At 59.8% G+C, this 26,693-nt stretch overlaps 2 protein-coding genes across 4 annotated transcripts; one reads left to right on the forward strand and one right to left on the reverse strand.

Moving 5' to 3' along the window:
• Positions 1-1,221: 1,221 nt before the first annotated feature.
• On the forward strand, positions 1,222-17,680 carry ERCC2 (ERCC excision repair 2, TFIIH core complex helicase subunit). Its single transcript, XM_049621163.1, has 23 exons — positions 1,222-1,260; positions 1,581-1,680; positions 3,012-3,089; positions 3,168-3,230; positions 3,425-3,538; positions 6,633-6,749; positions 6,836-6,952; positions 7,182-7,305; positions 7,401-7,497; positions 7,691-7,824; positions 7,906-8,074; positions 9,778-9,896; positions 12,158-12,227; positions 12,308-12,377; positions 12,464-12,565; positions 14,059-14,122; positions 14,745-14,866; positions 16,000-16,092; positions 16,193-16,265; positions 16,520-16,590; positions 16,702-16,845; positions 16,976-17,119; positions 17,472-17,680. The coding sequence occupies exons 1-23, from the start codon at positions 1,256-1,258 to the stop codon at positions 17,562-17,564; spliced, it is 2,283 nt and encodes a 760-aa protein (XP_049477120.1). The 5' UTR covers positions 1,222-1,255; the 3' UTR covers positions 17,565-17,680.
• KLC3 (kinesin light chain 3) lies at positions 17,664-25,690 on the reverse strand. Of its 3 annotated transcripts, none has more exons than XM_049621181.1 (13): positions 25,597-25,690; positions 22,132-22,397; positions 21,406-21,636; positions 21,023-21,092; positions 20,448-20,667; positions 20,036-20,123; positions 19,862-19,963; positions 19,267-19,440; positions 18,648-18,738; positions 18,526-18,566; positions 18,336-18,442; positions 18,083-18,146; positions 17,664-17,897 (listed from the first exon to the last, which is right to left on the reverse strand). In XM_049621181.1, exons 2-13 carry the CDS (start codon positions 22,387-22,389, stop codon positions 17,826-17,828), a joined length of 1,518 nt encoding a protein of 505 aa, XP_049477138.1. In that variant the 5' UTR covers positions 22,390-22,397; positions 25,597-25,690; the 3' UTR covers positions 17,664-17,825. The 3 variants fall into 3 exon arrangements, with proteins under 3 accessions (XP_049477138.1, XP_049477137.1, XP_049477139.1); XM_049621180.1 differs by lacking the exon at positions 25,597-25,690 and adding an exon at positions 24,042-24,211; XM_049621182.1 differs by lacking the exons at positions 18,526-18,566; positions 25,597-25,690 and adding an exon at positions 24,042-24,267.
• Positions 25,691-26,693: the final 1,003 nt, after the last annotated feature.

The following is a 26,693-nucleotide window of genomic DNA, read 5'->3' on the forward strand; positions in this document are numbered from 1 at the left end:
GTGCGGGGGTGATGGGGGGGTACAGTCGTTACAGTTCTGTAGGCTGCTATCAAGATGTTTGGCCTGGCCCTGCCCCCTCCCTCCAGCTACAATCTCTCTACTCTCTCTCTTTGCTTCTCTCCTTCCAGCACGCAAGCTTCCTGTGCTTCCTTCTGGCCACAGAGATTTTGTGTACAACATTCCCTCTGGCTGGAACACCAATACCGTTTCCACTTCTCTCATGTATCCCCTTTGGTACTTTCTCGTACTTCCTGTCTCTATTCAAACCTCATTTCCTCCACAAAGGCTTTTCTGACCACTCCGCACCCCGTTGTCAACAACCCATTTTCTGTATGTAGCCCCTATGGTTTCCAGAATTTTTCCATCACAGCACTTGTCATACTTGTAACCATATATTCACTTGTAGGTTTAATCTTTGTTCTTTGAGGACAGGAACAGGGGCTGTCTTGGCCACCTTTGTGTTTCCAGGCCCTAGCACAGTAGAGGCCCCATTTCTATTTGTTGAATAATCACATAAAAGCTGCTAGCATTTACTGAATGCTTAGTATGAGCTAAACCCAGTTTTAACTGCCTTATGTGGGTTTATTTAAGCATCATCTACATTGTAGATAATCTAATTGTTCCTACTTTGCAGGTGAGAAGTTAATTTGACCAAGGTCACACAGCTAATAGACAGTGGAGCCAGGATTTGGACCCGGGCACTCTGATTCCAGAGTCCACACCTTAGCCGACAAGCCACAGTGCCTTTGCATTACTGCCTGATGGCAAACAGTAGGCGGTCACTAAATGGGAGGAGTTATTTCTCCCCAGAAAAATCTACGGCACAGCAGGGATTTTATAGATGCATGTTTGTCTCGTGCGGCGAAGACATTCCTTAATCGTGGGGTCTGTAGGGGTCCCCAATTTTCCTGTCATTTCCTTTCGACTATTTGCTAGATGAACTACGTAGATGCAGAGAGAACAAACAGTAATGAATGGGATCGATTATCTCGGTTCTCTCCCTTCATGTTTTGTTCTTGGCACTCTGCGATCCTCAGCGACGCCTCCGACACCTCCTCTCCCCGGGTCCGCCCCCCGCCCCCCCGCATAGCAGTGCGCACGCGCATTATCCCCCGCCCCAGTAGAGTGACGGGCGGCTTCAGCCAATGGCGTCGTGAGAAAGGCGGAGCGGCACCTCGTGGACGCCCGACGGATCCCGGCTCTGAATATTTATGAGGGAGGCGGGCCAACGCCGCTTCTCGCCGAGGCCGGCGCCATGAAGTGAGAGCGGGGTCGGGGTTCGCTGCTCGCCGGGGTCTTAAAGATGGGGGGGACCAGTGGGTGCGCCCGGGGCCCGGGCGGGGCGCGGGGGTGCGGGAGGAGTGGGGTGAAGTTAGCCGCGGGGCCCCACGGGGCGGTAACGAGGACGGTCAGCGAGGCGATGCCGAAGGGACCCGCGGGTCCTGGGGAAGCGGGGGATGCTCGGGGGGACCGGCTCCCGGCAGGTAACTCCTCTCGGCCGGACAACAGGGGAGTGCGGGGGCTGGAGAGGGGCCCAGGGGGCGGGGGACTGACCCTGCCCCCCACCCCCCCGCCGCCAGGCTCAACGTGGACGGGCTGCTGGTCTACTTCCCCTACGACTACATCTACCCGGAGCAGTTCTCTTACATGCTGGAGCTCAAACGCACACTGGACGCCAAGGTGGGGGGGGCCCGGCCCTCCGCTTCCCACCTGACAAGTGGGACGGCCACGCGTGCCTCTAAGACTGAACTTTCTGGACGTCTAGGTTTTAGGAATCTGAGGTCCTTGGGAGGCCAGCGCTCCCCAAACTCCTGGCATCTAAAATAATAGTTCATAAAAGCAGCACCTAACATTTATCAGAGGCTGCTGCGCTGCATTAGAGCCGGCTCTCGGGTGGGAAGCCTGGACCCACAGCCGTGTGCAGTTGGGTGAATCACTTAATCTCCCTGTTGCGCGCTTTTCACGTGTGTGAAACGGGCTTAGTTAAGACTGCCTACCCTCAGAGGTTAGTGTGCAGGTTGTTAGGAGTTAATTCGGGAAGTGAGGCAGCAGTTCTTAACTGGGGATGATTTTGACCGCCCGAGGCAGTGTCCGGAGACATTCCTGGTTGTCCTACTAGTGGAGGGGGGCGGGTGCTACCGGCATCTAGCAGGTAGAGGCCATGGACTCTGCTAACCATCCTGTAGAGCGTAGGACAGGCCCCCCTCACCCCACAGCCAAGTAGTATCTGACCCGCGAATGTCCAGAGAGACTAGGTTGAGAGATTCTGATGGAAGACCCTTAGAAGCAGAGCCAAGGGCTTCTGGGTGGCTCAGTTGGTTGAACTTTCCACTTTGGCTCAGGTCGTGATCTCCGGACTCCCGATTTCTAGCCCCGCATCTGCTCGCAACTGTCCGCATGGAGCCTGCTTTGGATCCTCTGTCCCCCTTTCTCTCTGCCCCTTTCCCCCTTTGTGCGAGCACGCGCGCGCTCGTTCTCTGTCTCTCTCTCAAAAATAAACGTTAAAAAAAAAAAAAGCGTCAGGCACAGGGTAAGTGCTGTAAAAGGGTTTGCTAAATTAAAAGGCAGGTCACTACCTGTCAGTTACCATGCTAAATGTATAACCCTCAGTTTCTCATTAGTCCTCACAGTAATTCTGTAAGGAGGTGCTTAGTAGGCCCATTTTATTTATTTACTTATTTTTAAAAAATTTATTTGCTTTTTAAAGTAATCTCTATACCCAGTGTGGGGCTCAAACTCACAACCCCGAGATCAAGAGTCTCATGCTCTTCTGACTGAGCCAGCCAGGCGCCCTTGGCCTGTTTTAGAGATGAGAATACCAAGGTCAGATGGGTGAAGGCACTTGCTATGACCACTCAACAACAAAGAGGTGGCCAAAGTGGGGTTCAAACCCACTGTCCCTGGGGCCTAGACTTTTAACTGCTGTTGTCCCTCTTATTTCAAGATGGTGGCATTCTGGGGGCAGTCCCCAGAGTTTGTGTCCCTGAAGTTCTGTCTCTCTCCACATGCAGGGTCATGGAGTCCTGGAGATGCCCTCAGGCACTGGGAAGACCGTGTCCCTGTTGGCCCTGATCATGGCATACCAGAGGGTAAGTGACCCCTGGGCCCGTGGAGGGGGAGGCAGAGGGAAGGGATCCAGCAGGGGCTGAGCCCATTGTCATCGGCAGGCATATCCACTGGAGGTGACTAAACTCATCTACTGCTCGAGGACTGTGCCTGAGATTGAGAAGGTGAGCCAGGGCCAATCCCCGGCCAAGGCCAAGTTCTGTAGGACTTGTTGGTCCCTCTGGTGGTTGCTCCTGTAGCTGGGGGGTGTTTGAGAAACTCCTCTAGCTGGAGGGTGTTTGAGAAGCTGGGGGAGGGGCGGGGCCAGGCTGGGCAGGGACTTGTGCCGGAGTCCTCCCTCCCTCCTCCACGGGAACAGGTGATCGAAGAGCTTCGAAAGTTGCTCCATTTCTATGAGAAGCAGGAGGGTGAGAAGCTGCCGTTTTTGGGGCTGGCTCTGAGCTCCCGGAAGAACCTGTGCATTCATCCCGAGGTGAGTGCCCTTTTCTCCCCTTTCCCCACGCCTCAGGGTTGGGCAGACCGCCATCCAACCAGGAATCCTAGATCCCTAGACCATACCTCTCAGGGTGATAGGCAGGGACCACACGCAGAATTCTCTCCTCACTCGTCAAATTCTGAGTCCTCATTCGCGGCCCAAACGCACATCCTCCCTAGCCTGAGAGAGGTTAAAAAGGCACTTCCTGGAATCCAGCAGGCCTGGATTCCTGGCTCTGAAACTTAATAGTCCTGTATTCTCGGATAGGTGGTTTCTATAGTCAGACTTCAGTCTCTCTTTCTGTAAAATGGGGGTGATTAGTTACCTGCTTCATATAGCTGTTGATAAGATTGGGCAAGGGGGTAGGGGGGTGGGTGAAGTGGGCGAAGGGGGTCAGAATGTACAAACTTCCAGTTATAAAACACATAGGTCACGGGGTTGTAACGTATAGCATGTTGACTGCAGTAAATAATACTGTATCATATATTTGAAGGTTGCCGAGAGAGTAGATCTTAAAAATTCTCATCGTAAGAAAAAATTGTGGGGTGCCTGGCTGGGTCGCTCAGTGGAGCATGCGACTCTTGATCTCCGGGGTCGTAAGTTTCAAGCCCCGCATTGGGCACAGAGCTTCCTTTAAAAAAAAAAAAAAAAAAAAGAGGGGCGCCTGGGTGGCGCAGTCGGTTAAGCGTCCGACTTCAGCCAGGTCACAATCTCGCGGTCTGTGAGTTCGAGCCCCGCGTCAGGCTCTGGGCTGATGGCTCGGAGCCTGGAGCCTGTTTCCGATTCTGTGTCTCCCTCTCTCTCTGCCCCTCCCCCGTTCATGCTCTGTCTCTCTCTCTCCCAAAAAAAAAAAAAAAAAATTTGAAAAAAAAAAAAAGAAAAAGAAAAGAATTGTAACTATGTGGTGACAGATATTAGCTGACTTATTGTGGTGGTCATTTTGCAGTATATACAGGCATCGAGTCCTTACGTTGTACAGCCTGAAACTAACATAGTGTTGTATGTCCATTATATCTCAATAATTAAAAAAAAAAAAAGATTAAGGGGTGCCTGGGTGGTTCAGTCGGTTAAACTCAGGTTATGATCTCACAGTTCGTGGGTTCGAGCCCCGCGTCGGGCTTTGTGCTGACAGCTCAGAGCCTGGAGCCTGATTCAGATTCTGTGTCTCCCTTTCTGCCCCTCCCCTGCTGGCACTGTGTCTCTGAAAAATGAATAAATGTTATACATAAATAAGTAACTGACCGAGCGAGGTAATGTACATATAACCCTTAGCATGTGCAAAAATCTAAAACATGACAAGTGACCATGCTATTTATACAATAATCTGTGACACGTAGAATATTACTTATTGTTAAGTTACGTCTCAAAACCATCGGGGCTCACGCCCAAGCAGTGTTCTGAGCACTTTGCGTGTGGTAAACGCGTGGAATATATATCATGACATTATTATTTTTTTTTTAATTTTTTTTAATATTTATTTTTGAGACAGAGAGCATGAATGGGGGAGGGTCAGAGAGAGAGGGAGACACAGAATCCGAAGCAGGCTCCAGGCTCTGAGCTGTCAGCACAGAGCCCGACGCGGGGCTCGAACTCACGGACCGTGAGATCATGACCTGAGCCGAAGTCGGACACTTAACCAACTGAGCCACCCAGGCGCCCCTCATGACATTATTTGTGAGAACACGAGACATGATAGATGAGGTCGGTGATCATTAGAAGTAGCTCCAGCCTTGGGGCTTAACCCCACGCGCTAAAGATTCTTCAAAGCTTGATTTTTTAAAAAAATTGAGGTGTCATTGACATACAATGTTAGTTTCAGGTGGGCAGCGTAAAGATTTGGTACCTGTATAGTGTGCAAAATGATCACCATGGTTAAGTCTAGTTATATGTATCACTTTATATAATTCCAAACATTTTTTTTTTGTCTCGTAATGAGAACTTTTCAGATCTCCCTTAGGAACTTGCAATAATGCAGTACGGTATTATGAACTATAGTCTCCGTGCTGTATGTTACATCCCTAGAACTCAGTTGTTTCAAAACTGGAAGTTTGCCGTTTTTCATCCCCTTCACCCGTTTCTCACTCCCCTCCCCTGGCAACCACCAATCTGTTCTTTTTTTTTTTTATATAAAGATTTTTTTTTTTTTTTTAATGTTTATTTATTTCTGAGACAGAGACAGAGCATGAGCAGGGGAGGGGCAGAGAGAGAGGGAGACACAGAATCCAAAGCAGGCTCCAGGCTCTGAGCTGTCGGCACAGAGCCCTACGCAGGGCTCAAACTCACAAACCGTGAGATCATGACCCGAGCCCAGGTCGGTCGCTCAACCGACTGAGCCACCCAGGCGCCCCTAAAGATTTTTTTTTTTTAAGTTTATTTATTTTGAGAGAGAGCGCATGCAAGTGTGTGAATGGGGGAGGGGCAGAGAGAGAGAGGGAGAGAGAATCCCAAGCAGGCTCTGAGCTCTGCCAGCACAGAGCCCAACGTGGGGCTCCCATCTCACGAATCGTGAGATCATGACCTGAGCCAAGATCAAGAGCCGGACGCTTGCCCAACCGAGCCATCCAGGTGCCCCTAAAGATTTTATTTTATCACTGTTACTGTTTCTAAGTTTATTGGTGAGAGAGAGAGAGAGCACACGAATGTGCAAGTGGGGGAGGGGCAGAGAGAGAGGGAAAGAGAGTCCCAGGCAGACTCCACACTGACAGAGCAGAGCCCAGTGTGGGGCTCGAACTCATGAACTGTGAGATCATGACCTTAGCCGAAGTCGGGATGCTTAACCGACTGAGCCACCCCGGTGCCCCAAGATTTTATGTTTTAAGTAATCTCTATACCCAGCATTGGGCTCAAGCTCACAATCCCAAGGTCAGCATAGGAGTCTGGCATTTGCTCCCCTCTGATACCTCCTCGGTTAAGTTCGCAAGCGTCTTAACCGTTTAGTAACGAAACAAGTTGAGGTTCGAGTTTCCCCACAATTCCCGATTCTCCCCCCAGACGGCCAGGACAGCCCCCCATCCCACGTAGCTGGTGGGTGTAGAGCCAGGGTCGAGGAATGCTTGAGCTTCTCGGTGCTAAGATGCCCCCCGGCCGCCAGGTGATGCCCCTGCGCTTTGGGAAAGACGTCGACGGGAAATGCCACAGCCTCACGGCCTCCTACGTGCGCGCACAGTACCAGCAGGACTCCAGCCTGCCCCACTGCCGCTTCTACGAGGTGCCCGCCGAATGGGCTGAGGGAGGGAGGGCAGGAGGGTAAGCCGGCTGCGACAGCCGACCTCCCTGACCCCCGCTCCCCCCCAGGAGTTTGACGTCCATGGGCGCCAGGTGCCCCTCCCTGCTGGCATCTACAACCTGGATGACCTGAAGGCCCTGGGGCGGCGCCAGGGCTGGTGCCCCTACTTCCTTGCCCGCTATTCGGTGAGAAGGCTGGGGGGCTGGGCAGAGGGGCGGGGGTGTGCGTTACGGCCTGCCTGCCTGTTTGTCGGTCTGTCTGTCCATCAGCTCGTGTTTGTACCTTGCCCAGGTCTGGCCTGGCAAGACCTGGCCTTGCGTCTACGAGCCCGTGAGGGAAGCGGGTGCCGGCAGGGGAGGGGTAGGTGGGGGGGGGGGACAGGGCCGGGGTAACCATGCCCTCCTTGGCCCCTAGATCTTGCACGCCAACGTGGTGGTTTACAGCTACCACTACCTCCTGGACCCCAAGATCGCGGAGCTGGTCTCCAAGGAGCTGGCCCGGAAAGCTGTCGTGGTCTTCGACGAGGCCCACAACATCGGTGAGGCGGGAGGCAGAGGAGAGGAGAGACTCGGCCCCTCCGGCCGCCGCTCCGGCCGCCCGCCTGAGCCCGGCTCTCCCCCGTCTCCTCTCTAGACAACGTCTGCATCGACTCTATGAGCGTCAACATCACCCGCCGGACCCTCGACCGGTGCCAGGGCAACCTGGAGACCTTGCAGAAGACGGTGCTCAGGTGGGGGCCTCGGGTGGCTGCCGGACCTGAACGCCCACCCTGCGCCCTGCCGTCTGGTTCCCAGCTTCTCCCGGGCCCCCGCTTTCTGCCCGACTTACTCCCGGGGACACCGGGCCTATCCCAGTGCCCCCCCCCCCCCCCCCCCCAGATGCCCCCCCCCTTCCCACCCCCGATCCCCCCTCCCCCCGCCCAGGATCAAGGAGACCGATGAGCAGCGACTGCGGGACGAGTACCGCCGCCTGGTGGAGGGGCTGCGCGAGGCCAGTGCGGCCCGGGAGACCGACGCCCACCTGGCCAACCCCGTGCTTCCCGACGAGGTGCTCCAGGGTGAGCTGAGCTGCCGCTCCCTGCTGCCACCTGCCCCCGGTCCCGCCCTCCCCGGTGGTGGCTGATTGCGTCTCCCCGCAGAGGCGGTACCCGGCTCCATCCGCACGGCCGAGCACTTCCTGGGCTTCCTCCGGCGGCTGCTGGAGTATGTCAAGTGGCGGCTGCGGGTACAGCACGTGGTGCAGGAGAGCCCCCCCGCCTTCCTGAGCGGCCTGGCCCAGCGTGTGTGCATCCAGCGCAAGCCCCTCAGGTGCGGCCCCCCCCCACGGCCGGGGGCGTCCGGTCCCCGCGGGGGGTTCGGGGCCTCCCCGAGCCCCCGTCCTCTGTGCCCGGGGCCGCCGCGTGGCCGGTGTCAGGAGTAAGTGACGGGCGCAGAGCGAGCGTGTGCGGTGACTCGGCAGACCGGGCAGATCCCCGGGGAGGTCGGAGCCGGCCCCGCGTCCCTGTGTGTGTCGGGCGGGAAACCGGCAGGCAACGCGTGGCTTAACCAGAGAGCTTGATGGAGGCGCGACTGACAGAGGCGGGCAGGGCAGGATGTCCGACAGGGGTCCTGGACCCTCGTCCGGCTCAGGTATTTCCGCCTGAGGCCACGGTGGCAGGGGAGGGACGGCCCCGGAGGGGGCTCCTGACAAGCTCCAGCAGGGTGGGAGCTGGGGGCAAATGCTGTAGGTCCCCTGGACCCCTGTCGCCTCCTACCGGTGCTTCTCTTTGTCCCCAAGAAGCCTGATGGCAGGGACCAGGAACCCCCCGCCTCCCCCCCGCCAGGCAGTCTGGCGGGGATCATCCCTAGCACGGAACAAGCGGAGAATGGACCTGGGAGAGGGGTGGGGCCTCCTGTACTTTCCTTTGGCTGTTTTGCATTAAGTCATTGGTCTTCTCTGAACCTCAGTTTCCTCTTTTGTTCCAACGGGTAGGAGGGCCGTCATGTTCCCTCCCGGGTTTCTGTGGTGGTGAAACGAGAAAGCACTGACAGAAATAACTTACTTGCCCTGTCTTGAGCACTGGTGATGAGCTAAGCACTTCACGCTCTGCATCTTGTGGGAGCTCGGGAGGGCGCTCCTGTGCCGCAGAGGAGGACGGTGTGGCCTAGAGAGGGGAAGCCGCTGCCCCGGGGTCATCCGGCACTTTGTGGGCCAGTCGTGCGAAGCCAGGTCCTTAGGGCCCCAAAGCCCCTCACTGCCCTGCCTCTAAGGGGCTGGGGCGGCCCTCAGGGTGGCTCTGTCTGTCCCCAGACCAGGATGACCAGGGTGAGCATGGCTGGGATGGGGGAGCTCAAAGGGGGCACCTGATCCAGCCGGGGTGGGGACGTACAGATGACAGGCTTGAACGGTGGCATTCGGAGGCAGGTTCTAAAGCTCCGGGCATCCCCCGGGCTCTGAAACCAGGCGTTCCCGCTCCATGACCCGCCCTTGAGGGGCGACAGCCTCAAGCCTGACCACCGGTCAGGTGCCTGGGCGGCCTTGTGTGGGAGGGCTGGCGACACGGCATATGTGAGATTGTCCTCTGTGAGTACGCGGGGCTCTGATGCTTGGATGTGTCACCACGGTGGCCAGGTGTGACTGACACGGTGTGACAGGTCGTGGGTGTGAGCTGCATGCGGCCGTGCGGGATTCGGGCTGTGACCGGGATTCTGGGGGTGCTCTTGGGTCTCCTCTTTTGACCGAGAGCCTGCACGGGGTGGTGTGGCCGTGTGTGACGTATGACCGCGGGACTCTGGACGTATGACGCGTGACTTCTCCGCGTGCGCTGTCCTACAGCTGTGGCTCTGCGTGATGGGCAGTTGTACGGTGTGGGGACACGGGGGTGACTGAAACAGCCCCGGTCTCTGCCCTCACGGAGCACCCGGTCACCCGGGGAGACCGATGTGTGACCGAGTGCTGGCGAGGGCGGAGGAGGTCGCTGGTCCTGTTGGCTCTCTGCCGCCACCCTGACCCCGTCCGGCCTTCGCACCAGATTCTGCGCCGAACGCCTCCGCTCCCTGCTGCACACCCTGGAGATCGCCGACCTTGCCGACTTCTCTCCCCTCACCCTCCTCGCTAACTTCGCCACCCTCGTCAGCACCTACGCCAAGGGTAAGCTCATCTTCTCCTACCTCTGCCAGGCCCCCCCCCCGGCAGGTGGAATCGGGAGCCCGGCAGAGTCCAGAGAGTTGTCAGTGAGACTTAGACTCTCGGGACCTTGTAGGGCTGGGCTCGGGAGTTTGGGCTTTATTTCAAGCGCAGTGAGGATCCACAGATAGATCTTGGGTTAGCGCAAGCCTCGCGCTCAGATTTGTATTTTCTAGCTTCGAAGTGGAGTAGGATGGGGGACGAGGCCAGAGAAACTCTGTGGGGTCCCTCACGCTGTTGGGGGTGGTAAGGAGTGGGCCTTTCTACTGCCGGGAAGTAGGGAGCCATGGCAGGTTCTGAGCAAGGGAGGGGTAGGGGCCTAGGGAAGGATGGGAGGACGGGAGGGGCTGGAGAGAGATGTGGGACCTGGTGTCTGGGGTGGGGGGTGCAGGGAGGCAGGGGGGCTGGGGAGCAAGGAGCTGAGTGCATGGCTCAGGTTTCCAGCTTGCCAGGGAGAGGGGATGTTGTTCCCGTTCCTGAGGCTTTACTGGTCAGCACGTGTTAAGCTGGCCAAGGGCTCAGTCTGATCCCCGGGGATTACTGCTCTGTCCCGGAAACCAGGTCAGACTTCCTGACACCCTGCAGCAGGATGGAGAGTCTGTCCCCCCACCCGGCACACATCAGTAGCAAGTCCCACTACAAGCTTCCTTCTGTATCCCTCTCCTGCCCCAGCCCACCTTCTTCCGGGGCTGGCTTTCTCGTCTCTTCCCATCCACTAGAGCCTCCCGTTCTTTGACCTGGAACATCTTGCCCGATACTCCTCAGCCCCCAGCTACCTCCTACTCATCCTTCGGTTTAGCTGGTTAAAGATGGCCCCTGTTCGAGGAAGCCCTTCCTGACCCCAGGCTGCGTCAGGCTCCCCTCCTCTTGGCTCCCCTGTCCCAACCCTCTCTGGTCACCTGGTCACTCACTGGGGACAGGACTGCGTCCCCATCATTAGACTGTGAGCCCTGAGAGGGCAGGGCCAGAGCTGTCTTGGTTCCCACTGTGTCCCCAGTACAGAGCTGGGCATAGAGAACTTGATTGTTTTCTTTTTTAACTAGGTGAAATTGAGTATGTGAGTTCATTCATTCACCTATTGTTTTTTTTTTTTTTTTTTTGATGTTTGTCTTAGTGTGTGTGCACGCACACACGGGAGGGAAGCAGGGAAAGAGGGAGAGCGAGAATCCCAAGCAGGCTGGGCACTGCCAGTGCAAAGGGGCACAAACCCCCAAACTGTGAGATCATGACCTGAACTGAAACCAAGGGTCAGTGGCTCAACCAACTGAGACACCCAGACGACCCCATTCACCTGTTTTTTTTGTTTTTTTTTTTTTCAACAAACAGGCCAGGCCCCGCACTGGGGAAGTGACAGGAATCAAGAGGGACCTCATTTCTGATCTCCTGGAACTTATATTGTAGAAAGGAAGACAGGTAGCAAAGACTCAGATAAGAAAGATAATTCTAAAAAGGGATCGTTTTCATGAGAAACAAAAACATTGCCGTGTTGGAGCATGCCTGCGGTGGCTGGGGTGGCCAGGGGAGGCCTGAGGCGTGGACATTTAAGCTGAGTCCCAAATGACCAAATGGAACCAGCTGCCTTGGGAATCTTTTCGGACTGTGGGTCCAGCAAGTGCAAAGGCCCCGGGGTGGAGTGAGCCCAGTGGTTTTTGAAAGTTAGGCAGGAGGCCTGTGAGTGAGGAAATGGGGTCAGCGTGGCAGGGTCCTAGATGATTTTGCACCTTGAGAGGGGTGTGGGGAGCTATACCGGGCTTCTGAGCAGGGCAGGGATATGACCTGACTTAGGATTTCACAGGGTCTCTCTGGCTGCTGGGAAGGGAGCGGGGGTGGGAGCTGGAAGCCCGGTGAGGTGGTGACTGCAGTGGTCCAGGCCAGAGGTGATGGTCTTGGGAAGGGGGTTGGAGGAGTGGTCAGGTTGCAGATGGGCTTTGGAGGCAGAGCTGACCAGCCTGATGGGTTGGATAGATCTGGGGGAAAGGCTCCAGGTTCTGGCTTGAGTGGCGGGGTAGGTTCTCGAGGCTCTGGGAGAGTCAGGAGTAAACCTTCGGTGCTCTCTGTTCATGATGCTGAGTGGGTGTCGGCTCTGGGAGAAGCGGACAGGTTGGGGCGTATGTTGGACTCTGGATGCTGGGGCAAAGGGTTGGTGGTCCAGGTCACTGATGGAAGAGGGTGTGGCCAGGTGGGCGTGGCTCCGACCGGTGACCTGGAATCTCGCTGGCTCATAGGTTTCACCATCATCATCGAGCCCTTTGATGACCGGACCCCCACCATTGCCAACCCCATCCTGCACTTCAGGTGAGACCCCACCCCAGTGGGGGGTGTGAACAGACCACAGGGGCCCCAGCGTGGCCCTCGACACCCTCTTCTTCCTGCAGCTGCATGGACGCTTCCCTGGCCATCAAACCCGTGTTCGAGCGCTTCCAGTCTGTCATCATCACATCTGGGGTGAGGACCCTTTTCTGTCCCCAGCCCTCCACTATGGGGTTCCTGGCCCAGTCCTGCTGAGGTCCCGCTTGCTGTCTCTGCTACAGACGCTGTCCCCACTGGACATCTACCCCAAGATTCTGGACTTCCATCCTGTCACCATGGCAACCTTCACCATGACGCTGGCCCGGGTGTGCCTCTGCCCGATGGTGCGTGGGAGAGGGTGGATGCTGGGGTAGGGGAGATGGGAATGGGGGCCGCCTTTCCTCCCTCTGTTCTGTTGCTCAGGTAGGAGAGTTTTACAGCTGAGGGCACAGACTCTGGATTCAGAGACAGACCTGGGGTTGATGTTACTTCTCCCGGTAGGGAGGACTTTCCAAGCCTCAGTTTCTAATCTGTAAAATGGGAATGCATCCTCTCTGATGTCCCAGGCTGCTTGAGGGGATAGTGAGATAAGGGGCATAAAATGCTTCTGCAGCCCAGGGCCTGCCAGTAGGCACTCAGTCAACATCTCGGTTAACGTGGCTTTGCCTGAGTTGCTTTGCCTCAGTTTCCTTTGTAAACAGGTATCAAAACATGGGCCCTCCGTCCTTTATCTGAATCCCTTGGGCCAGATGTATTTTATTTTTTTAAAGCTTATTTTGCGAGAGAGAGAGAGAGAGCGAGCAGGGGAGGGGCAGAGAAGGGGAGAGAGAGAGAATCTCAAGCAGGCTCTGCACTGCCAGCACAGAGCCCAGCGTGGGGCTCGAACTCCCGAACCGTGAGATCATGACCTGGGCTGAGATCGAGTCAGACGCTTAACCAACTGAGCCACCCAGGTGCCCTGGCCAGATGTATGTTAGAATTGAGGCTTTTCCTGGGGCGCCTGGGTGGCTCAGTTGGTTGTCTGACTTCGGCTCAGGTCATGATCTCACTGCTTGTGAGTTTGAGCCCTGCGTCGGGCTCTGTGTTGACAGCTCAGAGCCTGGAGCCTGCTTCAGATTCTGTGTCTCCGTCTTTCTACCCCTCCCCCGCTACTGCGTGCTCGCTCGCTCTCAAAAATAAACATTAAAAAAAAAAAATTTAGAATTGAGACTTTTCCAGACTTTAAAAACAAAGCATGTGCCGTGTGGTATGTAAACATGGCCAGCGGGGTCTGGGCAGCTCCCTCCAGTGCAAGTCGTGTTTTAGCAGGAAGAGGTTTTAAGACGTCAAAGGGAGGCAAGCCGGGACTCTGAACAGACTCCGGTCGGAGCAGATTCTGCTGTCGTACATGTTTGTGCCAAATTCAAATAGCTGGAGTTTCTGGAGTTTTTTGGCTCTTGGAATTGCCCTTGGGGGTCGTGGACCGGTGGTGACCGCGTATTGCGTTGCGGTATTGTGGAGGTGCCTGGGGAGGGACGCGCCAGGGGCTGGTGGCTGTCGAGGTCGGGGTGACACGTTCTCCTGGAGCCGCCTGACCTGGAGGCTGGGGCCGGTAGAACACCCTTGCTGGTTAGCGACACAGACAGACGGGTTCAGTCCTGCCTCTGCCGTTTATCTGCCGTGTGACCTTGGGCAGGCAACTCACCTTCTCAGAGCCTTAGGTCATTCATCTGTGCCGGGCAGATAACAGCGTAGCTGAGGGTTCGTCCAGTGACATTGTGTCTATAAAACGCTGGCAGCTAACGCATTAGAGTGGTGACCGCCGGTTGCTTACCGTGATGGCTCTCGCTCTCTCCAGATCATCGGTCGGGGCAATGACCAGGTGGCCATCAGCTCCAAATTTGAGACCCGGGAAGATACTGGTATGCTGCTCGCGGGGCTGGGTGCATGGGTTGCGAGAGGGGAGGTGTATCAATGGGCTGAGTCAGGCCGCAGTAACAAATAGCCCCGAATCAGAGTGGCTTCACACGGAGGGTGCTTCTTGCTTCTTGCTCGTGGTGTGTGCCATTGTGGGTTGGGCGGGGGGCCTCCCCAGGTGTCCCCTCCCTCTGGGCACCTTCACTGTTGGACACATCATGGCGGTGGGGAGATGTGACGGGAGGGATCCTGGTGATCGTGCTGTGCCTCCTAAAGGCGTTCGGCCCCCAGAAGTGACTCCCGGCCACTCATTTCATTGGTCAAGACGAGTCACATGGCCACACCTAACCTGGAGTCCACCCACGTGGCTGGAAAAAGTGGAGCGTGTGTGAACAGCCCTACAGCTGGCCTCAGTGGGGCTTCTGGGGACCCCGAGTTGAAGATAGGGCACTAGAGGGGCGCCTGAGTAGCTCAGTCTCAGCTCAGGTCTTGAGCTCAGGGTCGTGAGTTCAAGTGGAGCCTACTTTAAAAAAAAAACCAAAAAGCCAAAACCAGGGCATTAGATAGGAGCGCCCTGACAGGGAGCAGGGAGGAGGAGGACCGAGGCCGCCCTCTGACCCCTCCCAGCGGTGATCCGGAACTACGGGAACCTCCTGCTGGAGATGTCCGCCGTGGTCCCCGACGGCATTGTGGCCTTCTTCACCAGCTACCAGTACATGGAGAGCACCGTGGCCTCCTGGTACGAGCAGGTACGCCCAGCCGCCCCCTCCCCGGAAGTCCCCTCTCCCCTCAGCGTGTTGGTTTCCTTTGTCTTGCGTTCTGAGTGGCGACGGGCACCACAGGTGACGGGACAGCGTGTGGAACACAGCGAACAGTTCGAAGAATACACAGTGTGTACCCTTGCACGTGCCTCTCCCCCCTCCCCCCCTCCAGGTTAAAAACTCGAGCCCCTGCTAGGGAGTGTGTGGGTGAGATCATGGGCCTTCTGGAAAAGGGGCTCACCACAGCTGGGCACCGGGTGGCTGCTGTGACCTCTCTCCTGGTGCACCACGGCCCAGCTCTCGGTGGGGGGGGGGGGTGGAGGGGAAGCGGGCACTTCCTGAGGGCGAGATGAGAGAACGTGGCTGATCCAAGGACCCAGGAACAGAGCAAGGGGGGAGGGGGAGGGGCCTCATCCTCTTGGCCAAGACCTTTGTCTTGTCCTCACGTGGGCGCTTCCCACACGTTGGGGAAGGTGGCTTCCGGCCACCTGAATCCACATCCTGAGTGGTGTCCTCTTTAAGAAGACGTCGCCTGGCCCAGGGTCATGAAGGTGGTCTCGTGTGTGTCTTCTAGAAGCCTTGTAGTTCTGGCTTTCACATGTGGGTCTGTGAGTTACCTCAGATTCGTCCTTGTGTAGGGGGTAAGGTCAGGGCCCAGGTTCTTTTTTCTCCGTGTGGAGAACTGGAAAGCACTCTCCCCACTGGAGACGGACACAGGTACGGATGACCTGTGTGGGGGTGCGTTTCTGGACCCTCTGGTCTGTCCCCGCGTCCGTCCTTGATCTCACCCAGTTAAATGCAGTGTCACAGGAAATCCCTGGGCCGCCTCTGTTTGGCTCTGCCTGACCTACATCAGCCTCTCTACTAACCACCAGCCGGGGGCCGGAGTGTCCCAATGGGCCACCTCGGGGCATATGGCCGCCCCACTTGTCCGAAGGATGGCGTGCGGGGGTTGCCCCCCCACCCCCCGCAGATCACAGAGCTTCCCACGAGGAAGGCTGAAGGAAGGTGCAAGGCTGGCGCACAGGAGCTGGGGCAGAGCTGGGTTTAGCCAGGAGGCCTGTGCCCTTAGTCCACTTCCGGCCCACCCGCAGCCCGACCTGCCTGGTGTCCTTCCCTAGGGCATTCTCGAAAACATCCAGAGGAACAAGCTGCTCTTCATCGAGACGCAAGATGGGGCCGAGACCAGCGTCGCCCTGGAGAAGTACCAGGAGGTGGGTAGGGGCGTGGGGGATGCCAGGAGACTGCGTGCAGAGGGCCTGAAGGAGGCGGCTCCGAGGGCACACAGCTCCTGTCTCGGCCTCCCCTCCCCAGGCCTGCGAGAACGGCCGCGGAGCCATCCTGCTGTCAGTGGCCCGAGGCAAAGTGTCCGAGGGAATTGACTTTGGTGAGTGGACTAGCTCCACCCCCCCCCCCCCCCCCGTGTCTGCGTGGAGCTCTGGCTGTTTCTGGTCCCCCAGGGGACAGCACCCTCCCCCGTCGCCTGCGCACACACCGGGATCTCCCCTTCGTGAGTCCCGAGTACCCGGTGGGGCCCTCGGAGCGTAGCCGCGCTCTTCCCATTGAGACAGCACAACCTCCTGGCCCACGCGAGGTCAGGCCACCCGGTAACCCCGTGCCCCTCCTGTGCTCGCCCCCCAGTGCACCACTACGGGAGGGCCGTCATCATGTTTGGTGTTCCCTACGTCTACACCCAGAGCCGGATTCTCAAGGTGAGCAGCCCCCGGGGGCGCTAGGATGTTAGGGCCCCTCGGGCCAACCCCTGGAATGGGTGCCGGGTGGAGGGGGCCGGAGGGACCGCTCTGCCACCTTCTCACCGGCAGGCGCGGCTGGAGTACCTGCGGGACCAGTTCCAGATCCGAGAGAACGACTTTCTCACCTTCGATGCCATGCGCCACGCAGCCCAGTGTGTGGGTCGGGCCATCAGGGGCAAGACGGACTACGGCCTCATGGTCTTTGCCGATAAGGTGGGGGTTCAGGGGCCTCTGGCTGCCAGGGTGCTCCCCCCTTTTCCAGAGGGTGAGGGAGGCCTGGGCTCCCCCCCACACCCCCAGGGTCCTGATGTCTATCCTTTCTCCCTTGCCTGCCTGCCGCAAGCGGTTCGCCCGGGCAGACAAGCGCGGGAAGCTTCCCCGCTGGATCCAGGAGCACCTCACTGACGCCAACCTCAACCTGACGGTGGATGAGGGGGTCCAGGTCGCCAAGTACTTCCTGAGGCAGATGGCTCAGCCCTTCCACCGGGTGAGCTGGACGTGGCTAAGCCCCTCGTCCGGGAAGGTCCCTTGACCTTCTCCCCAAGCCCCAACTCTAGCCCGCCCCCCACCGAGAGGCCTTTAGAATGGGGGCCCCGTGGGGCATCTGTAGTGATTGGGCAGGGGTGTGGGAGTCCGGCCGGCTCCCCTCTCCCTCCCTCGGGCCTGTTTTGGCCTGCCAGGGGATGGTATGTTCCCTATCGTGCGGCTGTTTCTAAAGCCCCAGTAGGCCCGATGCAGGCCACTTCCTGTCACTACTGGTGCTCAAGTCTTGGATCCTTGAGTCCCGTGGGGAAGCTCTACACCGCCTGCCCCTGACCTGATCGCTCCGTCCCCTCCAGGAGGACCAGCTGGGCCTGTCCCTGCTCAGCCTGGAGCAGCTGCAATCGGAGGAGACGCTGCGGAGGATAGAGCAGATTGCTCAGCAGCTGTAGCTCAGGGCGGGGACTCCAGAGTCCTACCTGGCCCTGGGTCCCAGCAGCCTGGAAGTCGCCCCGGGTCCTTGCACGAAGCCGCAGGCAGACGTTCCTGGCTTCCGAATCCACAGCCTTTAATGGCAGGAGGAGAGCGGGGCACAGCGAAGCCCGATACCCCGGGGGCCCCCCCAGGGGAGAGGTCATGCGGGAGCTGAAAGGCCACCCTCCGCCCCTTCCCCACTCTTCCTGAGAAGCTGGAGCCGTGTGGTCCTGTCAACTTCAGCGGGGGCCCAGGTCCTGGGTGCTGGCGCTGAGGGTCCGAGCAGCCTCACTCAGGTGCTGGTTGGCGAACTGCGGACAGGCACGTGGGCAGGACGAGGCCTGGCTCCAGTCACCGTGAGGGCCGCCCCCCAGCGTGCTCACTAGCTGGTCCATCCCTGTCTCTGTCCCCACTCTAGCCTGACCGGACCCAGCCTTGCCTCTGGGTCTCCCAGCGTGGCCCCCTACTCCAGCCTTGACCCGAGTGCCCCCCTCACCTGGGTCCCTGCAGCCTTTGGACCATCCACGTTCAGCATATTGAGCGACATGGCTCTCTTCATCCTGTAAGAAGAGGGGGAGTCCCGGAGGGTCCGGCTCCCGCTCTGGGGGAGCCTGTCCCAGCACCTGATCTGACTGTTCGTGTCCCAGAGCAGATGGGAACCATAGACGGTTCTCGAGCAGGACAGGGGGTGGGGTGGGTTGCAGAGGCTGCAGCCGTCCGGCTCTGTGCTGACCCAGTGGACCACTCACCCTGCTGCCCCAGCCACCCCCTCGCCTCGGAGACGGGAGACCAGCTTCTCGCTTCCACGCCGGAGGGACTCGCGGAACTTGGAGAATGAGCTGCTCCGACGCAGGGGCTGGGGAGGGCACCGGGGAAGGGGTCAGTCCCCGCTTCTCAGCCAGGCCCCACCCCTGTGGCAGAAGCGAAGCCCATCCTCACCTGCTGTTCTGCGTCCCCAGCCGTGCCTGTGGGGGGGGCTCCTAAGAACAGATGGGGGACAGTGCAGTGGGGACACTGAAAAGTCACCTGGGGGGGGGGGGGGGGGGGGGAAGGGGGCTCACCCAGAGGGGCAGGCAGGTCTTCCCGGCTGAGGATCTCTTTGTACAGCTCTTCTGCCTGCTGGTACTTGTTCTGTTTCAGGTAGGCCGAGGCCTGCGGGGAGGGGAGGGCCTGGGTGATCTCGGCTCCGATCTACCTCCCTGGGCCCGGTGTTACAGGAGGAGCCAGACGCGTCCGCCCCCAGCCTCCCACCTAGTGACCAAGGGCAGGTGACTGGTTCCTGCTCTGCCTTGGGCTAGTGACACCACCTCTTTGTGCCTCCATTTCCTCGTTTGCAAAATGGGACGGTAACAGCACCTCCCTCCTAGGGCCCTTTAAGAAGTGGAGGGTACCGGGAAGGTACTAAAACAAGGGGGGGGGGGGGAGGCTAGAGCTCAATAAATAGGACACTGACATCTTGGCCTCAGCGACGCGCGTGGTTTCCTGATGTTTCCATGTCCTTCCTGTGCTGAGCGATCTCGAGCTGAGGCCAGGTTGGAGAGGACCCCCTCCTCCAGGGGCTCAGCAGAGGAGGGGGGATCCTGGCCTGCAGCCTGTCCCACCCTTGAGCCAATGGGGTTCCCTCCCGAGGGACCCTGGCAGTCCGCCCCAGGTTGTACCTGTGCCCCGCCATGCCCTCACCAGGTTGTTCTTGGTCTTGGCCACGTTCGGGTCGTGGGGCCCCCCCAGGGCCTCATAAATGCTCAGGGCTCGGGCATAGTGCTGTTCCACCTCCTCGAACTTGCCCTGGTTCTGGCAGAGCAGGGCCAGGTTGTTGAGCTGCTTGGCCACGTCCGGGTGGTCGGTGCCCAGGACCTAGGGGTCAGTGGGATTGGTGGGCCACGTGATGCCAGCAGCCGTGATGGGGGCCAGGAGTTAAGGTTTATAGGATCAATGGGGAGAGTTGCGGGAGGGTAGAAGTCACACAAATGCCATTTATCAGGTCACAAAGTCATGGGGGGGGGGTCCGATGGGGTTGGAAGGTCAGGACCGGGTTGGGGGGCACATGAGGGGATTTTTAAGGAGGATCAGAGTCAAGATCAGGCGGAGCTCACCGAAGGTCAAGGGTAGTGAGTCCTGCGATGGGGTAATTTAGGCTCAAACTGGGTGCTCATGATATCAGATGGCAAGGACATCATGGGATCAGGGTTCCAACGCGAGAGCCACTGATTTGAGCGCATCAGGATCGAGTGGGAAGGGGCAGGGGACTGTGCTGGGCAGGGGGTGGTGGCAATACCTTCTCGCGGATCTCCAGGGCACGCTGGCACAGCGGCTCGGCCTCCCGGTAACGCCCGCGCTTCCCATAGAGCACAGCCAGGTTGTTGAGGGTGGCGGCCACCTGTGGAGCGGGGGAGGCAGGTCAGGGGGGAAGGCATGGCCCCGAAGCCCTCACTCCTCGTCCCCTCCTCACCGCGGGGTGCTCGGGGCCCAGCGTCTGCTCCCGGATCTGCAGGGCATCGTGGAGAAGGTCTGTGGCCTCTTTGTACTTGTTCTGGTCCCTGCGGGGTGGCCCAGGGACGGAGGGGGCGGTCAGCTGTGCTGGGTAGTACTTGGCTGAACCAAGCGGGGTGGCACCACCCTTCTGCGGTCCCTTCTGGGTCTCCGCACCCCCCAAGTCTAGCACAGGGTCCCTTTACCCCCAGATTGCCTCCAACCACCCCAACGTCTCTTCCCTGTCTGTTGCCCACATTCTCGGATTCCTCTTTGCCTGGGTTACAGTGGCTTCCCCAGATCCCTCTCGACGCCCCCACCCACCAGTCCAGGTGCCCCATGCTGGCTCCCCTGCCCCCAGCAACGGGTCCACGACCGACGGCGGCCCTCACCGGTACACCAGCGCCAGGATGTTGAGCATGGTGGCCACGTCAGGGTGGCAGTGGCCTGAGCTCCGCTCCAGGTCCTCTAAGGCCTGGCGGCACAGTGGCACGGCGACCTCGTAGCGGCCCTGCCCTGCGTACTGGATCACGAGGTTGTGCAGGGTCCGAAGGCGGGCGGGGATCTCATAGCCCCCCTGCTGAGCGGCTGCGGCCCCCACTGCCTCCGGACCTGCAGGTGGGGGACGTCGAGTCACTGCAGGTCTCCTACCCCTCCCACCCCACGAAAGGGAACGCATGCACCCCCAGAACTATAGCTGCCTCGCAGCCCCACCGGCCGCTGGGCCGACGTCTGAGATCGGGATCGCAGGCGTCTAACTGGTCCAAGGGCTGTGAACATGGGGTCTACCCGGGGTGGGGGGTAGGCAAGGGTGGAGGGCTGGCTTCACGGCGACCAGCTTCCCCTGCCAGCTGCCACTCGCCCTGGCCCAGCCACTTTCTCCCGATAGCCGGCCCCGAGGCCCACATCCCTGCCCGGAGACCTTGGGGGCTCACGGCCCCACCATCGCGTGCTCCCCCACACCCACCTTTCCTCTCTTCCTCCTCACTGGGGAACAGGGAGGCCAGGCTGTCCCGGCGAGGCGGGGATTCAGGCCGCTGCAGAGGACAGGAAAGCGGGGAGTCATGAGGGCTGGGAAGTTTGTTTTAGAGACCGGGGTCCTGGATCTCAGGGTTTGAGGGAGGTAGCGTTCAGGAGCCTCGGGAAGTTTCCGGAGGGCTCGGGGAGGATCTGGAGAGGGGTGTGGAAGCTGGAGGGCTTCTGTGGAAATTCAAGGGGGTTCTCTGAAGGGTCTACGGCGCTGGGGGCTCCGTGGAGAGTGCAGGTCTGTGGGGTACCTAAGGAGGGCCAGTGGCGGGGGGGGGGGGGGGCAGCGCATTGTGGCCCTGGCCCCCGCTGACCCTGAAGCACCTGGTTCTCCGCGGGCGGGTCATACTGCCTCAGCTGCCCTAGGAACTCGAGGTGGCTCTTCTCCTCCTCCAGCTGGGCCACGGCCTCCTCGCTGGCCCTCAGCCGTCGCTGCGTCTCCTCCAGCTCCTCCCGCAGCCACGAGTTCTCCTGGGCCAGCCGCCGGGCCTGCGCTCGCAGCCGCTGCTTCTCTGCCTCCAGGGAGCCCACGTGCGCAGACAGGGCCAGCAGCACCTGTAGGGGGTTGGGGAGCAGGGGCCGGTCCCCACCCTGCCAGACAGCCCCTGGTCCACCCCCGGGGCCTCCGATCGTGCCAGCGCACCCCCATCCCACCCAAGATCCCCCGGATTCTACAGAGGCCCTTCCGTGTGACCCCCAAGGATACATACGCAGAGGCTCCCAGGGGCGTACCCACATCCTGCCCAGGGACCCTTCTGATTTTACCTAGGCACACAAATTATGCGTAGGGACACTTCACATTCTGCCCAGGTAACCCCCAAAGCCTCCCTAGGACAAGTTCTATAGACGGCCACTATCTGGTTCAGGGGCCCCCGTCCCACACAAGGACCCGGTAATGCTGCCCAGGGACCCCTAAGCCTAACCCAGCCTAGGCCTTCCCTGCTCCAGGCTTCCCTCCCCCACCCCACACACCTGCCCCCTTCATCCCTGGGCCTCCTCCCAGCTCCGAGCCTCCCCCGCACCACAGCGGGATGGCCGGTCCCCTCATACCTGGGCCTCACCCAGTCCCAGCTCGATGGCCTCCAGCGCGTGGCTCACCACCTGCTGCTTTTCTTCCAGCAGCTCCAAGCCCGCCACCAGGCCCTGCCCTGCCAGGGCCTCCGCCAGGTGCCTGGCCAGGCCACGGTGCTCCGCCCGCAGGGCCTCCAGCCCCTGGACCACCTGCCGCGTCTGGCGCACCAGCTCCTCGGGGCTCAGGCGCTCCGGGCCCAGCGCCGCGTTTCCGGGGGCCGCCACCTGCACGGACATCGCCGCTCCTGGGGGCGGCAGGGATTGGGGGATCGTCATTGCCGGAGCCAGGCAAGCCAGCCCGTCAGCCGCGGCGTCATTCCAGCCAGCAGGACCCTTCCCGACTCTCTCCCCAGCCCGCCAGCCCTCTGCCTCCGTGCCCTCCCCACGCCAGCCGGCTCCCTGTCCCACACCCATTCCAGCAACTGGAAACGTTCTAGTCTAGCTTTGCCTGTCCTCAGCCCAGGGCCCTGCCCTGAGGGCAACTCCAAACCCCGTGTGCCACTAACCAAAAGAGGGCAAACGGTGGTCTTGTGGCCTCTCACCTGCCCTGAGCTCACCTGGCCAGGCCCCTCCACCCCAAGGGCCCCAGGTACCCTGGCCCAGCACTCCGGGCTATGTGACCTGGGACTGGAGGCGCCCTCCGCGGCTGGGCGTGTGGGGCGGGGCGTGTGGAGGCAGCAGCCTCTCCGTGAGCTCATTCTTAGGGTGTTTTTGTTGGGAACCAGTCAGACCACTGGGGGTGGGGTGGGGCCCGGAGATGAGGGCCAAGGGGCTGGGGCACCAGAAGCAGAGGAGCCCTCTGGAATTGGGGGGTCAGGAAAGGGGGGGGCCCATGTGTCAGCTCCCGGGGCCTGAGATGCCGACAGATCCCAAGGGAACAGGGGCTCCGCCCTCCACGGCAGACGGGCTCCGCCAGCCCAAGGCATGTTGGGACACACGTGTGCCAGGCACGGCCCATGGATGTCACATTGGCCATGCGACAGCTCAGAGTCCGAGGCCTAGAGGGTGACGCGTGGGGGTCTCACATGTGGCGCTTCATGTGGTTGTATGTGGATGACAAAGTCAGTGACACAGCTGGTGGGGCCTCTGGAACCCTCAACCGACTGAGCCACCCAGGCGCCCCACAACCTCCCTTCTTAATCACACAGGGTGGCACACACATTCTCCTCTCAGAAACAGAATACATGCTCTTTCTTTTTTCAAATACAGCACAACACATACCTAGTTTCTCAGAAACACACACACACACACACACACACACACACACACACTCCCTTCTTAAATATATAACGTGGGGTGCCTGGGTGGTTCAGTCGGTTGAGCGTCCGACTTCGGCTCAGGCCGTGATCTCATGGTTCGTGAGTTCGAGCCCCACGCTGACAGTGGGGAGCCTGCTGGGGTTTCTATCTGCCCTGACCTGGTCACGCTCTCTCAAAATAAAGACATTAAAAAAAAAAACAAAAAACCTAATGCAACATACTAACTCGGGCACACACACATACACAGAAATAACACGCTTTCCTCGTGGAACTCCAACCCAGCACAAAAGTATATTTTCCTCTCAGAAGTAAAAGCCAACAGGGGCGCCCGGGTGGCTCAGTTGGTTAAACGCCCGACTTTGGCTCAGGTCATGACCTCACGGTCCGTGCGTTCGAGCCCCGCGTCGGGCTCTGTGCTGACAACTCAGAGCCTGGAGCCTGCTTCGGATTCTGTGTCTCCCTCTCTCTCTCCCTCCTCTGCTTGTGTTCTCTCTCTCTCTCTCAAAAATAAACAAACATTAATAATAAAACGAAATAAAAGCCAACACACACAGAAACTCTGTGCCCCCTCACTAGTGAAAATACCATCAAATCCCAAATCACATTCAGCCTCTTCTCGTGCACTTTTACCCATGACATCTCTCTCCCACGCTCATATGATCCTGCAAGGAGCTAACTCTCCATTATATGCCCATAGTCTCCTCCAGGGGTACGAGTGCGCGCGCGCGCACGCACACACACATAAAGTCCGGATTCACTGTGCACCTTCCTCCTTCCTCCAGCACCCCCCACCCACTGCCGGGCCGGCCAGGGATTCACACACCCACGCAGCACACACACGGACACACAGAGCTTCAAGCGTGGACGTGCAAACGACCCCTGAACTCAGGCTCCGTTGTGCCGTCACAAGCACGCGCCCACTGTGGGCACAGACAGCGGCGGAGACCCGCAGAGGCGGGTCCGCGGCTTGGACACACACCCTCTCACGCACACGTCACTTAAGCGGCCGCTCCGTCGGAAGCAGCCCCGCGGTTCGGGCACCTACGCACGTGCTCCCAAACCTGTGCGCTTAGACACACGGTCAGGGGGTCGCGGAATCATGGATTTTATACACCGTCGGCTCTCACTCGCCAGCCATCTCTACGGATACGCGGGTCTCTCGCTATACGTACATACGTGCGCGCACGCCACGCCATACTGCGTGTCACGCCTCCCACACGAGCCCCACGAGACGAAGTCACCGTCCCCCAAGTTCACGGAGAGGCAGCCTGACGACCACAACCACCGTCCCCACCATTTTGCCCGCGTGGACTTCCGCCGAGCCGAACGCTCTTGCTGGCGCCACCCACCAGCTTGACCACAGCCACACGCCACGTGGCCCGCCGCCTCGACACACACCGGTTCCCGCACTCGGTACCCGCCCCCCCCAAGCAACAAACTCCCTTTCGCACGCTCAGCCCCGTGCGCACACGCTCACGGCCGACGGGGAGAATCACACAGCCACCCTGCACGTCCGCGTGGGTCCCCCATCACCCACCCCTCCTCCACCCCGCCCGCACCCTCACACCTAATCCTATAAACAGTGCCCCCCCGCCCCCCCCCCGCATGAGACACACCGTCCGAGGTGTCGCCCACGTTCCCATCTCTCGGAAGCCGTTCCCCGTCATCCACGCGGTCCCTCCGCGCCCCTCCCAGGGCGACCCCGCCCGTCCGTCGCCCTTTCTCACCCACACCCACGGCCTGACACCACCGCGCCCACACCGGAGCTTCGCACACCGTCTCTCCACACACACACACCCCTGCGTCAGGCGGCCCCCATCATGGCCAGCCCCCCAAACCGCACACCTTACCCCTGGCCGTCTGGCCCGACCGACCCCGCGCACCCGGGCTTCCCCCCGGCGCCCGGGCGTCACAAGGCCCCCCCCCCCTTCCCCAGGCCCCGCCCCGTCTTCGCTCCTGTTTACCTGCGCACGGGGGAGGGGGCGCGGCCCCAGCTGGGCCTCCAGACCCGGGGAGCTGGGGGGGGAGCCCCAGGGCGGGGCAGGGGGGGTCCAGGGGCCCCAAGGCCCGTCCCCTTCCCCAGGCCGGCGGGCCCAAGGGTGCGCCGGGCCCCGGCCCTCACCCTCCGCCCCCGCCCCCATCCTCGAAGGCCCCGGGACCCCCCGCCCGGCACCTCGGCGCCCACCTGAGCGCGGACGGCTCCGGGACCCGCTCCGCCGCTACGCGCCCGCCCGCGTCCGGCACGCCGCGCTCGCCCCGCCGCTCCCGGCGGCGCCCCGGGTCTCCGGCCGCGGGCGGCTCCTCCGAGGGGCGGGGCGGCCTGGAGCCCCGCCCCCGCAGGTGAGGCCGGCCCCGCCCCCCGCCCGGCTCCACCGGAGCCCCCGCGGTCCCGGCCCTGCGGGAGCAGCACCACCGCGCAGGCCGAACCCGCAGGCCGCGGGTCCCGTCGAATCTGAGGATGATTCCGGCGCGCTGGAGTCCGGCCAGCCGGGTCTCAGAGAAGCTGGAATGTTGGAAACTTTGGATCCCAGACCGATGGCTTTCTTGCAGGGCCGGCCGCTCTCGGCCCCCTCTGCCCACGGATCCCATCCGTCCGTCTGGTAGCTTCTCAAAGGCCGCTTCGTCCCAGAGGCCTTCCCCGACTGCCCCTTCTAAATGACACTGTCCCCCCAAAACACTCCCGCATTCCCCGGCTTGATCTGGTTCGCAAAACTTCTCAGGGCCTAAAATGATTCTAGGTAACGTTATGTCCTATTGCTGTGTCTCATCACGTGGTTGGCGAGGTGATGTAATGGCTAAAGCTTGGGGTCTGTGTTCAAAGTTGACTTCGGCACCTACTGGCTGCGAAGCCCTTGGGCAAGTAACTTAAACTCTGTGTGTGTGCCCAACGTGCTGAGTCTGTAAAATGGGGATAGTCAAAGGCTGCCAGGGTTGAATGAGGTCATATATAGATGGGACTCTGTATTGTCAGCATCGGATCTTCAACACTAGAGCAGATCCTGGTGCCAAGTATGTGCTCAATAAGCAATTTGTCGAGCAGTTGACTGAGTGAAGTCAGGTCTTAGAAACGTAAATCGGCCAAAGCTGGGCGCACAGGATTTTCACATCGTGGAATTCGGTTCAGCTGGAGGCGTTTCCATACTCCTGCCGTACCCCAGTCCCTGCACTACAGGATGCTTCCAGCAGAGAGCGCTGCGGGCCCGTGATCCAGGCCCCAGACCACAGCGCAGATCCGCACCTTCCCTCCGAGCCTCAGCCAACCTGCCTTCTGCTCCCTTGTTC

Source organism: Panthera uncia (assembly GCF_023721935.1).
Source record: "Panthera uncia isolate 11264 chromosome E2 unlocalized genomic scaffold, Puncia_PCG_1.0 HiC_scaffold_19, whole genome shotgun sequence".
Taxonomy (NCBI): domain Eukaryota; kingdom Metazoa; phylum Chordata; class Mammalia; order Carnivora; family Felidae; genus Panthera; species Panthera uncia.